At 42.7% G+C, this 14,482-nt stretch overlaps 1 protein-coding gene across 1 annotated transcript in view; it reads left to right on the top strand.

The window, feature by feature from the left end:
• Window positions 1–14,482, top strand: part of LOC143427773 (solute carrier family 7 member 14) — a 29,304-nt gene that overhangs the window by 11,756 nt on the left and 3,066 nt on the right. Inside the window, exons 2-9 of the mRNA XM_076902236.1 lie at window positions 1,897–2,048; window positions 3,067–3,220; window positions 4,862–5,092; window positions 9,304–9,512; window positions 13,002–13,173; window positions 13,728–13,911; window positions 14,002–14,126; window positions 14,205–14,458. Of these exons, the coding sequence (XP_076758351.1) occupies window positions 1,902–2,048; window positions 3,067–3,220; window positions 4,862–5,092; window positions 9,304–9,512; window positions 13,002–13,173; window positions 13,728–13,911; window positions 14,002–14,126; window positions 14,205–14,458 (1,476 nt within the window). The 5' untranslated portion in view covers window positions 1,897–1,901. The remainder of the gene's footprint in view (window positions 1–1,896; window positions 2,049–3,066; window positions 3,221–4,861; window positions 5,093–9,303; window positions 9,513–13,001; window positions 13,174–13,727; window positions 13,912–14,001; window positions 14,127–14,204; window positions 14,459–14,482) is intronic.

Genomic DNA, 14,482 nt, shown 5'->3' on the forward strand with positions numbered 1-14,482 from the left:
TGGTCACGTTCAAGTTAGGTTGCTTCATGCTTCTTCATGCAGAAAGCAGTTTACTACCCGGCGGACCCGTTTATCGCCCGTTGCGGATGCACACTGTCAGCCATAAATAAACAAATGTATCGCGCTTCATAAATTTCTTTGGTGCACGAATCCTTTATCAAGGTTCAGCAGGAGAGTGGAATTCTCGCGTCCTTGCTCTTCGAGGCTGCTGCTCTTCCGATTCGCCCGCCTCTTCAGCTGCTGAAAGCCCGAAAAGTGACATGGTTTTAAATCATAACTCTCACCTCGACATTTACGTACTTTGATAACTTCATTAACTGATGAATATTCAAGGGATCCCTAATGTTGATAAAAGAATTTCCAATCTCCAGCATTTCATAAGGTTCGTGTGCACCAACTTTTCCTCATTTTTGGCTAGTTTCCATGGCGAGATAAGAATGCACGCAATTCAACTAAAAATACCAATTAAATGGGAGATACCGAACGGTGGATGAAAGTTTTGCAATTTTACCGGAGACGTTCGAGCATGCATGCGAGCGTGCAAGAAATAATCTCGAGTTTTCGGTCACCCCCCTGCAAAAGGGAAGCGTGGAACGTGATTTTTCTAGCCAAAATGGCTCGTCAGTATGCAGGACGTGGCCTCTCCATAATAACAAACGCGTACGTACGCAGCTCCGAACCATTTGAACGAATTCCCTGAAACCACCGCTTGATGCTACCTCTGTTCCAAGAAACTTCCCTTCAACCCCTCTTTTGCATATTTTACATGTTTATATTGCGGCTATTTCATTCAACATTCAACAACAACCGAGTTACGTGTTTCATTTCCATAGAAATGTGCCCCATAGAAGAAAATGACGGTCAAGAATAGACGTGCTCGAAATTATTCTATAAATTCTATGGTTCATGGGATATAAATAATAATGGAACAGCTCTGCTGTGGTTTTCCTAGAACGCATGGAACGGGATGACGTTGGAAAGTAAGAAAAAATTAGGAATTTCAAACTATCTCGATTGGTTGGAGGCGGACGGATGTTTGGCGCAGTAGAATAGCCCTGTGAATGATCAGACAACGTTCAAGAATTCCATTAGAACGGCGGAGAGTGTAGTGGCATTTTTGTACGCATTGACGCTACTTTAAGAGTGCGCTTTGAATAATTTATGCGGGAGTACTCCTCATAGAAAGCGTCACCTTCCTCGCAAGCGATTATCCTTGCTGTTTGCACCCTTGCATAATCCTTCTTTCCTTTAAACCGTTCATTCTTTTTCCCCTCCAACTGCAGCTAAGCCTTTCACAAATGCCACCTTTTTTAAACAGGGCATTATCTCTTGAAACCTTCGATCTACAACTCTCTCATAAACATTTTTAACAGTTTAAATAAATACTGTAAAACTGCATTTGTCACCGGCCAAAGAAAGCTGTTCGAAATTAAGGCTGGGTCATCAGAACGGACCATCTGGTCGGCGGTTCCCAATTTCTCTTCGAAAAATAGCTCGGAGGGAGTGACTAAGAGTGATGAGGTCACAGGATCGTAGTTCTCTTCTTTCGCACGGTTCTTTCTTCGCGAGGATATCACGCGGAAGGACAAAGGGTGAACGCTGCGCAGACGACACCAGACGTCGCTGGATAATAAATCGATAATTCGCTGGTGCGACTTTCTAGCCTTTAGAAAAACCGCACGAGACACCATCGATCCTGTATGGGAAGCTTCTTATCGAATTCCCACTCGAAACGTTCTCGATTTTTGCCCCTATCATCGGGTTATCGAAGTTACTCGGCGAACGTCTTGAAACCTGCAAGATAAAACAGATAATTCTAGCGAAGAAAGTTATTGTTCGCTTTAGAGGGGACGGATCTATACTTCGATGCTTATATCCCGTCGTCTTTTGTTCCAGGAAAAATGAAGCTCGAACTGATGGACCGAGAGAAGGGTTTGGAGCTGTTCGGGAAGTTTATACGAACGAAAAATGTGGAGAGCCTTCAGGGTGATCAGGGGAAAGCTGGACCCGAGCCACTGCATCCGACCGATTCCAAGCAGAAATTACAGGCAAGCCTCTTTCAGTCCCCGTTCTCGTTTGATCCCCCTAAAAATGTGGGCCTTCAAAATACGGAGAATCAATTTTTCATTTCTGTAGACGAAGATAGTTGAACGTAAGAAATGTCACATTTCTAATTCAATACGAACCTGTGGCGATTCAGGGTTTTATTTTACGCCGTCGGTGGTCATTGATTTGCGTGGGAAAGCGTATCGTTTCAATAATAGGCGAACTGAAATAGAGGTAGAGGCAAATTTAAACAACCACCCACAGCAGCCGCCGATCTTTCTTCCATCGACGTGGCGGTTGACATTAAGATTCTGGATCCTTGAGAAAAAGAAGCGCCACGTGTGTGCATGGTATCCACCTTCGCCTATCGATCCTGGCTATTTTTAACAGGATTTTTCAACCCCTTCGTTCGACTCCTACGCCTGTACAGATTGCCACATTCGAGTCACGTTATCAATCATCGTGACGATAGAAAAATTAATTAACTTCGCGTCGTAAAACGTTGTACCTCCTCAGCTGTACGTTTATGCTCTTTCCCTGAACGCAAAATTTCGGATCGTCAGCGTTGGCAGTCTTTTTATTGAAATAGTTTGCTTCGAAACGCACCAACGGACGATCGCCTATTGTTTCCTAGAACTTTGGTACAAATCCAGTGGAAGAATGGACGGTTCGCGAAAACGTTACGCGGAACAAGCACAGCAGAGGCGCTTTGTTGAAAACTGGGCTACAGATGAGCCAACGAGATTCATTTTTACCATTGCTAGCTCCACTGCGTTCCATTTGCACCGCTGCGACTTCCAATAATTCGTTCAGCGGTTCTGAACAGTCTGATTTCTCGTTTTTGGATTAAAATAAGGTTCTTTTCAGAAAAACATGGGAGGTTTCGACGGAAACTGGACTCGTCTGTAATGGATTTGAATAATTTTCGAAATTTCTAGAATGCAGTTGTACAGAATGCAAATCGTTCGGTGAATTGGAACTAAAACTTTCACTGAGCGTGTCCCCGTTTCTGTTCCACAGAAGTGCCTGACGACTCTGGACCTGACGTCCTTGGGGGTTGGCTCCTGCGTTGGGACAGGGATGTACCTAGTCGCGGGGATGGTGGCGCGCAGCGTCGCCGGGCCAGGCGTCGTCTTCTCGTTCATAATCGCGGCCATTGCTTCCATTTTTTCTGGTAAGTCAATTTTCTCAAAACGTTCTGCAACCATTCAATAATATAGTTCCCTTGTATCCAACGTGTCATTCCATTTTACTTAACAATTATGCCAAAAGCAATAAACTGTACTATTCAGACGTATAAAAACTAATAAAATACTCAGTTTAGTATACTACTATTATTATACTACTATTATAGTATACTCAATTTTCTTCTCAAAGTCTGACCAGGTATAGATATCTCCTTTCCTCGAATTTGTACGCTTCAAGTAATGTAGCTTCAGTTTCTCACGTCTAACCATCTTTCTTCTATTCCATTTAAGAGGTATGTTAACCAGACAGGCTTTATTGAACCTGAAACTTGTATAGTCTTGTTGTGCTCACTGTTCTGATCGTACAGACACAATCTTCTCGTCTGAAAAGTAACAAAAAATGATCTCTGACAAGTGTTAATGCACAGAGAAACGAGAGAAGAGTACACGTTTCGTAAATAAGTATAATTACATTTTGTAGCACGAAATTTCGTGTATCAGATCTTTCATCGTTTGTGAAAAGCATTATTACAATTTCTCACATGAGCCAACCGATCATGCATATGGACCATGACCACCATGGCACATGTTCCTCTCGTACATCTCTCTCTCTGTTGACACAAATGCAGGAGGACACCCGGCACGGCTCAAGGCGAGTGGAAAATAACGTCAGATTAGATTTACGGGCCACTCGTCCGCCATGTTTCCGTGTCCCGAGTTGTGTGAAACTCGGCACCATCCGTGGACACCTACATGGTTGCACCATACTATCCAATCTCGGTTCTTCAGTATAAAAGCGAATGAAACGTGTTCTTTACATCGGTTTCTCTGCTGGAACACAATCTCCTTTCGTTTGGTCTATTTATGCTTTATCTAGAACAAAGGGGAATAAAGCTTGTCAGATTGAAAAAATCAGAGAACCGAAAGGTTTCGAAGATTAGGAAAGATCGTACTATTGGAGTTTCCTTTGTTGCCTAGCTGTGCGCGCTATTCGCTCTGATGAATTTATCTCTTTTGTCTTTCCAGTGACATTAAATGCAAATGTACAAAGTGTTTACGCAGTATTTATATTTCTCGGAGGAGTATTTTTCAATTACTACGTGTAAATAAGCAAGTTAATGCACGCATGAAAACACAGTTCAATTAGCTTATGTGCGATTGTCGCCTTCGACGCTTCCGGTTTATCGACGATAAAATGGTAACGCGATATTTATTCGCTCGCGGCGCGTGTCACTGCCGATGCGGGCAAGAAACACGAATTAATGGAAAAATTAACGCGAACAGATTAATTAATTAAAGGCATCCGCGAGTCGTATTCCACGCGAATTAACGATCTCTAACGCGTGAAGCTTTAATCAGTTGTTACACCGGAACGTGGCCGATTGTCGGGACGAATCAACGAGCGGATTAAAATGTCGATAACGGATGAAACACGGGGATGGTTGATAATTTATCAGATCACGCGGTTAATCGTCGTCGTTAGACTGATGCTGCTGATTTAGTCTTCAACTGCACGCGCAGACTTTCCTCTTTATCAATCAAAAAGTTCTCTCTTCAATTTCACAGATAAGTTTTCAAGCTCCCTCTGTACCAGAATCTCAACACGGTGCTTAATGTTGGTGTTGTAGGAGCATGTTACGCCGAATTTGGAGTACGAGTGCCTCACACGACTGGCAGCGCCTACATGTACAGTTACGTGACCGTAGGCGAATTAATAGCATTCATTATTGGATGGAACATGATACTGGAGTACCTTATAGGTACGAGCGCGTGTGCCTGCGCCCTTAGCGCCTGTCTGGACGCCCTCGCGGACGGCGCCGTTTCCGGGGCGATAGCCAACAGCGTGGGAACCATTTTTGGTGAGCCATTATCACACTCACGCGTTTAATCATCGTTTACCAATGCTATTCTGAAACAGGGAAACGTGTTCAATAATTGAATCGAAGAAATAATTGCAGACAAAACATTGTTACCTCAGGAAGCTCCCCAATATACCAAGTTTAAACAATTTACGCTGTAACTGGAACTAGGGCGCTACGAAATTTACCTAAAATTATAAGAATTGGAGAAGAGATAGCAAACGATCTCATTATCTTTTGCCACAGTCCCAACGAACTTTTTCCTCATTTACCATTCATACAAAGAGAGCTGAAGCACACGTAAAGCATGTCGCGAGAAAATTTGCATCCTTCACAGGCATACTGACTCAAAGAGGGTTCATTTAAAAGTCCATTTCCTTCCTTGCGCTCGTCACAGTCGTTAGACAGACAGACAGAAAGCTGGAGAAGAATGTCTTACGCGTGGGAGCTCTGGAAAGAGGTTTCCGTGCCACTTTGTCCGATGATATACCTGTTTGTTTCACTATTCCGGGAAACCATTGATATACTCTACTTAACGCATAGGTTCTTAACCGCTGATAGATGGAGAAACTGTGAACACCAAATTCACAAAATATATTTTATACGACAAGATACTTCTGGCAAAAGTTCCACTCCAAATTTGCAATAGTAATTGAAATAATAGTGTCAGATTATTATGCCATATCGGATCGTTATGGTTTCTACGCACTGGATTTGTTGCGTGTGATGGTTTAACAACTGAGACAAGGCAGGAAAACGGATGTCCAGTCTCTTTGAAGTTAGTTAGCTTGGATTTGGGGTGTCTGGTTGTACACAGGATAATTCTACTGCTGGGTAGAAAAGTAGAACGTGCTATTCACGGCGTATCGATTGCGTGTTAAGTTCATTCTACTCAGGTGTCTGGTCGAGTGTCGGATTATTCTCCTTGCAAGAAATCGATCACGTTCTCGATTTGTGATACTCCTCTCTGTCCGAGTGAATACGTGCTTCTTCTATCCGCACGTTTTCATATCAGGCTGGAGTACATCTAGACTAATAGATCAAGATTAAACGCAAAGCACAACAAGTAATTGGTGTTATATATAGAAGAGCAAATCATTGAAAAGATATCGCATTGTTCAAATAAAGAGTAATTCTCGGTTCACAGGGTTTTTCTGGTAACAGAGGAATCTGGTAATCATATTTTCAACGCGTTTATCGCTGTGAAAAGGACAAATCCGTGGGTGAAATGGGCTGATTCGATTTTATGAAATTAATTTAGCGGCGAACCGAGCACTCCCCTAGACTTTCCTCTCCTGTTGGGACGACCACGCAACAGGATGGGTCAGCTGCTTTTTTTCTCACCTGATTCGTGTCTTCCCTTTGCCGCAAAAACTGGCCACCATTCGTCTCCCTTTGTGAAACGAGCATGGAATTTTACCTTTTTCCCTTTGTCTTTCGCTGAGTCCAAAACGTTACAGTTTGATCCCTTCGTTTTCGAATTATTTCGCTTTTCCTGTTTGTTCTTAACGACGAACAAAGCTATTTATTATGAATATCTTCTTGTCTGACGAACAAATGCTTCTTCAGCAACCCAGTCGTTAAGTCCAAACCCTCGAGCACATCAGGCCAATGAAATTTCGTCTGGCAAACAAGAAAGTTCTTCTTTATGTTCCGTCCTACATCGTTTCGACACAAGAAACCTTAACGAGCCACGACAACGTGCGATTTACTGATAGAGCACGTCCTGGCGAGTTTTAATCATCGGGGTCCTCTTTCCTTGCGGAAGACGTATAGATACTTTGCAGAACTCCTGTATCTAAGACGGATTACACATTTAATCAAGCTGTCCCAATAGAAGACTACTGTTAGGTCCTTCCAGCAACCATCAATTTAACAATAACAGAGGAAGATTGTGCAAAAACGCGAACAAACGACATCTTTTGTACATTTTTCTGGCTGAATGGGTCCTTACCGAAGGAACTCCTCAAGCGTTCCTCTAACGTTTTTACCTTTGCCATTCTGTCATAGCAGGGGCTGGTAACGATTCAGCCAGGCTTCTTTTATCTCCCACCATATTTCCCAGCGAAGCGTACGTCCGCCATTATTCGGATGCCCCACGCATCCTTCGCTTCTTTTGCAACTGCAGATAAGACGTGCTCGAGGGATTGGCTGGGAAACAAAAGGGGAAGAAGCAACTTATTTCACGTCTCTTCTCGTTTCCTATCAGAACCTCGACTCCCTGCCGGGTGCTCGCTATAAATTCGGGTCAGAGAGATGTTGTACTTTCTCTGGCCGCTTGAAGAAAAGGTAATCGCGTTGGAGAAGCAGCCGCGCGACTACCTGAAGGTATAATCGTGTGAGCACAGATTAGGATGAAAAGGGTCCGTATTAGCGATGGATGATGAAGAAGAAACAGCAGGATGGAGGAATGAGAATAGTCGAAACGGGGTTCAGGTGGGCAGGTTAAAGAGCATCGAGGTGCTCGGCTTCATTTCGGATCGATGAAGTCCACAGGTGCTAGACTTGATCCGCGCAAGCGCCCCTCTCGCACCCCCTTTTGTTATCCACCCAGAATCCCTTCCCCCCCTTCACGGCCGTCCCTTCACGGCTTTCTCCCCTCGTTTACCTCGTTTCGTAGCGTACGATACACAGGGTGCTCCGTGATTCGTGTATTCAACGCGTGCACGCCGTTTCCCATTAATATTCATGAGGACGTGCCTTAAGAAGAAAGTGGATACGGTTGATAGAGGTCTAGCATGAGCTCGTGTGCTGGTTACAGTTGTTCCAGGTGATCAGCCGGAATTTTCCTACTCTGGACCAACTCGTTTCGCTTTCCGTTTTGCTTTCTCCTCTTTTCGCGTTAATTTTTGACTAGTTTCAGACAGTGTTCCTAATCTCCGTCCCAATGCGGACTTAATTTAAGTCCAGATTTAATCCAAGTTCAGCGGTGCCAAAAACTTTTGTAATATCAATTCCCCGGGTTCCTTAGAAACAATACATCATGCTGATGATCAATTCTGTTGAAATCCAGGGGATTCCCAAGGCGAATTGTCTTCTTTGTTCGCCATCAGGCGAGACCAATGCGCCATTGTTCGATCAAACAGTTCCGCAGGATGAAGTTCCAAAGCCCTACCACCGACGCCATTATCATCTGATAGGTCACTCTGGTGATCGATGTCCTTCCGTACACTTCGACACTTTTGATTTCTTATTTTTTACGTTAATTTGCAGTCTCAATTTGTTTCACAACTTTCTGCTCAGCTTCAGCGGGATCTGCAACTTAAAGAATGAATAAAAATATCTTGCTCCTGTCTTTTTTCCACAAAATAGCTTTTAAGAGGAAGAGCATAATTGTTTCCTCATTTTGTTCAACTGAAATGAATGCTGGGCCTTGTTGTTCGTTACAACAATTCAATTGCTTTGGGAAGAAAAAAGAGGAAGGATAAAGCGAGTCGAGAGGAACGCCTCGATGGAACGAACACGAAATGGAACGTAATAAAATCGGTATCCGACGAGTGGATGCAAAACCGACAACGACCGAGGGCGGACAGGGTGGAATAAATAAAACAGCTGATGGAGAAGACGGTCAGTCGCAGGTGGGAGGGAAAAATTGAACGGTTGAAGTGCAGGAATTGATTTCCTGCAGGCACTCTAGCAAAAGGGGAACACGTAAAGGAAATAATTCGGTATTAACGCCGCCACGCCGGAAATTGAGGTCCCTCCGACGCGTTTCCATCGATGCTACGACTCGTAACTTTCTCCCCGAGGAACTTGTGTTCCTTTCACGCCTCTCATTTTATTTTTAACGATTCGCTAAATCGTTGAAAATATTGCTGAATTTATTTCTTTTTATCCTAAATGAAGAATTTTTTTTCTGGAAGATCGAAAGAAGAGAATAGTGCACACATTGCGGTCCGAAGGTATTGAAACTGGCTGCAAGGATGAAGCGAACCGGAAGCGGGCCGATAAATTCGGTATCCCCGGTCTCGTTATTCGGCGGTGAAAATTGGGTTTCGTTAATTAACGTGGCGCCTTTTGATTGCTTGCATTTCTATGCCTCGATTTCAATTCTACAGCGATCTGCGTATCTACGATAATTATTTATATATTACCAACAGAGTGTTACCAATGTGTAGAAATATAATTTGAGAAAAATAATCGACGAATTTGCTTACCAATTTGAAGCAGGTCGAAATACTATTAGTGAACCTGATGTTGGCGTGTTCAAGGTCGACCACCTGATTTCCTCGCGTTCGTCATTACCATACTGATGATGCTGTTGATGGCCGCGGGCGTGAAGAAATCTCTGGTGTTCAATAACGTGCTAAATGCCATCAATCTCGCAGTCTGGGTATTCGTCATGACGGCGGGGATGTTCTACGTGGACAGCGACAATTGGAGCGAGCACGGAGGCTTCCTTCCTCACGGCTGGAGTGGTGTAAGTAGATACAATGCACACATCTACGTCTAATCCTTAGTTTTTCATTAATATACAACGCACCTTTCACATCTGCGTTACTGCTGCCTGCGCCACGCAAGAACCGTTCATCTCGAGCTTCTCGCGCAGTCATCTGATCAGTAATATTGTTAAATTCGCAATATCCAGAGCGCAGTTCACCATTCTCCAAATGTAATCGAAATGCGCGACCTAAAACGAAAAGTAGCTGAATTACTCAGACGTTTCGCGCAAAAAACAATAAGAAACCCTGAACGGGGTGGAGAAAAAGGGAAGTATGGCGTGTTTGAAAGAAAGCCAGCTTGCAACCAGTCCAGCTCCCTCGGCTTTTTGCTCACAGTTCCCGGAACAATGGCAAACTTGTTGCGTCGAACGGGTTTCAATGGCGGAACCGCACTGTGCATCAGGTGGACAGCGGTGAAACGGAATCCGAATTCACGGTCCGCAGGAATCCACGTTCCCCGGGAGATGTGGAATCGGATTCGAGTAGGGGCGAATTATCGGGGTTTCAATCGGATTTCGACCGTATAATCTGAATTTTATTGCAGATAATTCCTTCGTATTTTATTCGAGAATTAAAAGCACAAAATATCGCGAGCGTTTCTACTTCTTCCCCCTGAGACTTTAGACTCAACGACTCTCCATCGATTATGTATAGCTCGATCAAAGTAGCAATTAGTTTTTAATTATTTTGGATTGAAAACAAATATTTGCTTCTTCGTTTCACCCTTTGTATTACCCAAGAATTGGTTTTTGTATCCCAATCGATATTGCGTTCTATCGTTTCCAGCAATGTTTGAAAAAAGTAATCATTATACGGCTTTTATGCTGGGATTACATTGCAAAATGCCTCGTCGAATCAGTTGGAGTAGCGTTTTTACATAAAGGGTGGCAACGGGAAAAGGTGTTTGCCCAGGAAACAGAGGTAGATAGGTAGCAAACGAAGGAACGACGCTCGGAATATTAAATATTCCTCGCAGTGGAGTTTCCTCATAGCAAACGGTTGCTGACGTTTCTTCAACGGAGGGATGAAACGGGTAAATATTGGAAATATTCATACTGTCTTGGGAAAGGTTGAACACAGGACAAAATGAACGACAGCCATGATATTACTTCTCTCACTCTGCAGTTCTCTTTTCTATGACTATCATTGCTTTAAAGTAAAAAATTGCCACCTTCGTTCTAAAATAAAAAATTTCTTACGGTTATTCTCAATCCAATGTGTTCATGGTGCTCTGTTTCTAAATAAAAAGTGATTATACTGTAATTTATGCACGCGAGACTTTCCCTTCCACCTCTGACTGTAACCCCGTCGCGTGTTTATCGGCGATCCGCGATGAATATTTCACGATGAAACGTGAATTTTTCATTTTTATATTTCCTCCGCAGGTTACCTTTTTCTCGGTAGCAAGCCTGGTCATGTCACGGAAAAACCACCTTCTATTTCCACCACTACATTCTCAGAAATGAGTTTCCTCTCCTTTTTCCTAAAAAAGAAAAAAAAATGTCAGCTTTCACTAATTTAAAACTACGACACAATTATATATAATATTTAATGAGTGTAGATTAGGTTGTACGGTTTTAGAAATGAGTAGGATACACTTATTTTATTCTATTTTTATCACACATAGCTTTTGGGTCTAAAAGTAATTTTTATTTCACCCATTCTTCTCCTCAAAATATTAATTTCCTTCGTAAAAGAGAGCTGGACCACTCGCGAACCCCTGTTTCATTCACCAGGAATTAAAGGGTTAACGTGAATGCTTTACCTGACCTTAGAAGGAAACGCGTGGGCTTCCAGCGGTGACTCTTGAATCTTTAGTGACCTCATCCTCTCACGTACCGAGTTTTCCACCCCCATCGTCCAAATTACACGAGAGGTCATAGTTCAGCGACAGTGGTCTGCTTACGCTAACCTTTGCATAAATATTAATGTATGCGTGAAACCGCTTTCAGCCCCTGCTTTCCAACTCGTAAATCACCTCTACGCATGGTTACTCGCTGTTAGCTACAATTATATCGATTAATTATGTTGTAGTATTTCCATCTCCCGATATTTCTTACTTCAAATGGCATCTTACCTTCAAGTGGATTGGCGAAAATAAAACAAGGCTGCATTATAGGTCAACGACCATCCCAAGTGCGCCCATTAATCCCAAATAATAATTCCAACAAACTCCAATTCTTTAACGACGTGAAAGCTCTCCTTATACGGAATTATTAAGCTCCAATCGCTTCGATCAAACCCAGAAGCATTCGTAGTAGTTGTTGAAAGAAGTTGACAAATAATAGAAGAAAAATTGAGACTCTGGAGATGATATTTTCTTTGCAACGCGTCAAACCTGATCGTTATCGCTTTGTTCCCCGTTCTGATCGATCAATTTTTCAATTCAGTGTACACAAAGAATTTTTGTCGCACAAGTGGCTTGGTCGTTTTAATCTGTTCGCTTCAATAAGAAACAATTCACCGTAGTTCTTTTAACGAGCGAATCCATTCTCTGCTTGTTGGGCTTCATTGTAGGATTGTGCGTAGGTGGAAGCGAAGGATTCAGAGGCGTTTGTGAACGATACTGGCAAAATACTAGTGGGTCATGCAAAGGTTGCGAACATTTAAAAAATACTTCTTTTAAGAGGAGCACTCGTTGGACACATTAAATAGTCATGCAATTTTTCTCTTCATTTGTTTTCAACAATCAGAGTCGACAAGCGCAACAGAAGTTTCCGTAAAACGTGTTTCCAGTATCGCTGAAATCTTTGGTATCATCTATAATATTTCCTTCTTGTTGGTTTTCTTGTTAATGGCTCATTTTAATGTTTATTATAGTTTATTACTCTCTCCTCGAAATGAAAACTGTGGCGGTTCTCAAGTTTTGTTACTAATTGGAATTGCATTAAGCTTCTACTTTGCCAGGTCTCATTGAAGCTGGAGGCATCAGAAATTCATAACTACGTTAAGGGACTTTAAAAAATGAAATGGCCACGATGGAAGACGGCCAGAGTGCTTCACGGAGCTTCAAAGAACGTCTATAATAAGCAGGAATCTGATTTTCCATTTTCGTCGCACAATTCCACGGATTTTCATTCCTTTTTCAGATTAGTTATTAGAAACTGTAAACGTTGACCTACGAATCACGTGTATAAATTTATTGTAAAATAAGCTTTAAGTTGAATAAGTTATTTCGATACTAGAGAGGAGTACAGGCTCATCTGTTACTGCGTTCATCCCGTACTGGAATCCCAGGAGACCCAGATATTTTTTTCACCCTCCTTTAATATCCTTCTCGCACAACTGAATTTCCCAGGGTGTTCACATTTTATAGGTGGATCTCTCTAACTATGCCTCACGGCTATCTTCTCAGTTCGAGGAAGATGAAATTCTTCAGAGATGCTAATTTTCCAATCGAGGAATGCGTTGAATATAAATTCATCCTCTACACGATTCTCATAATTCGTGAATCTCGTCTGTTACAGGTGTTCACCGGTGCAGCGACGTGTTTTTACGCGTTCATCGGCTTCGACATAATTGCAACCACTGGCGAAGAGGCGACGAATCCGAAGAGGAGCATCCCCCTCGCGATAGTCTCCTCGTTGATCATAATACTCACAGCTTACGTTACCAGCAGCATGATGCTGACGTTGATTGGTGAGCAGCTTGCATTTCTTATCGTTCCTGGTCTCTACGCAGCCTACAATTACAAACGGAGGAGAACAGAAAGCATTAGCAAAGAGAAAGAAGAAGATTCTAAATGTTCCGATGATATAAATACTTTTGAAAATATCGTGACGTTGAAAGCAATAATCTGCTGGTACTTGTGAATGGCTGGTATTTAATGATGCTAGTCTAATTATTAATAGAGAATTGGTGGCATTTCCACTGATTATTCGCTTCAACTCTGTCGTTTGTCCACTGAAAGGCCCTTGGCCATCCTTGACCTACGTTCACGCATCCCTGACCACCCTTTCCACGTCATCGCGATCCTTCACTTACCCTCGTCATAGACACGGTTCGTTATGCTTCTAAATAACGGATTATCAATATAACTGACGCCTTTAAATAACCAACCCATGTATTTTTCTCACGAGCACAGTACTGTGGATAGACTCTTTAAAAAGTCCCTATAAAAGACGGTTTAGAAATTAAATAGAATTAGCGGGGAGTTCCCACGCTGATGACGTCGATTTTTCTTTCTCTTTCAGTCCCGTACAATGAAGTGGATCAAGATTCAGCACTAGTGGAAATGTTTGGTCAAGTCGGTGCTTACAAGTGCAAGTATATTGTGGCAGTTGGTGCACTGGCTGGATTGACGGTCTCTATGTTTGGCAGTATGTTCCCTATGCCCAGGATAGTCTATGCCATGGCCCAGGATGGCCTTATATTTAGGTAGTCTTACTTTAACTATAGTTATAGAAACACTTCAAAATCTAATGTCCAACATTATCCTTATCTTACATTTGATACGTGATTATTTAGAATGTTGAGCCAAGTATGGCCAGCGACAGGTACTCCAGCCATAGCAACACTGACTTCCGGTGTATGTGCAGCCTTAGCTGCCCTCTTAATCCAGTTAGAAGTCTTGGTTGAAATGATGTCCATCGGTAGGCCCATTAGAAGATAAATCTTTCCTCCTCTGTGTCAGAAATATCTTAACATCTCCCCTTCCTCTGTATTTCTAGGAACTCTCCTTGCCTACACCCTGGTGTCCACTTGCGTACTGATCCTACGCTATCAACCTCATTCTACAAACTTAGTGGAGTTACTACCACCAAGTTTAAGAACACCGTGTAGATCGCCAACCAAGGAGAATCAGGGAAACGGTCAAATCACTTATGGAAAGGAGCTAAGACCAGATCAGCTAACCACTGCTTTGAACTCTGTCCAGGCAGCGCAGTCGGAACTAGCTGCTGCAAATAGTGGCCAACGTATCATGGTAAAACATCCGCCAATGTAGTCT

This window comes from Xylocopa sonorina, chromosome 9 (assembly GCF_050948175.1).
Source record: "Xylocopa sonorina isolate GNS202 chromosome 9, iyXylSono1_principal, whole genome shotgun sequence".
Lineage (NCBI taxonomy): Eukaryota > Metazoa > Arthropoda > Insecta > Hymenoptera > Apidae > Xylocopa > Xylocopa sonorina.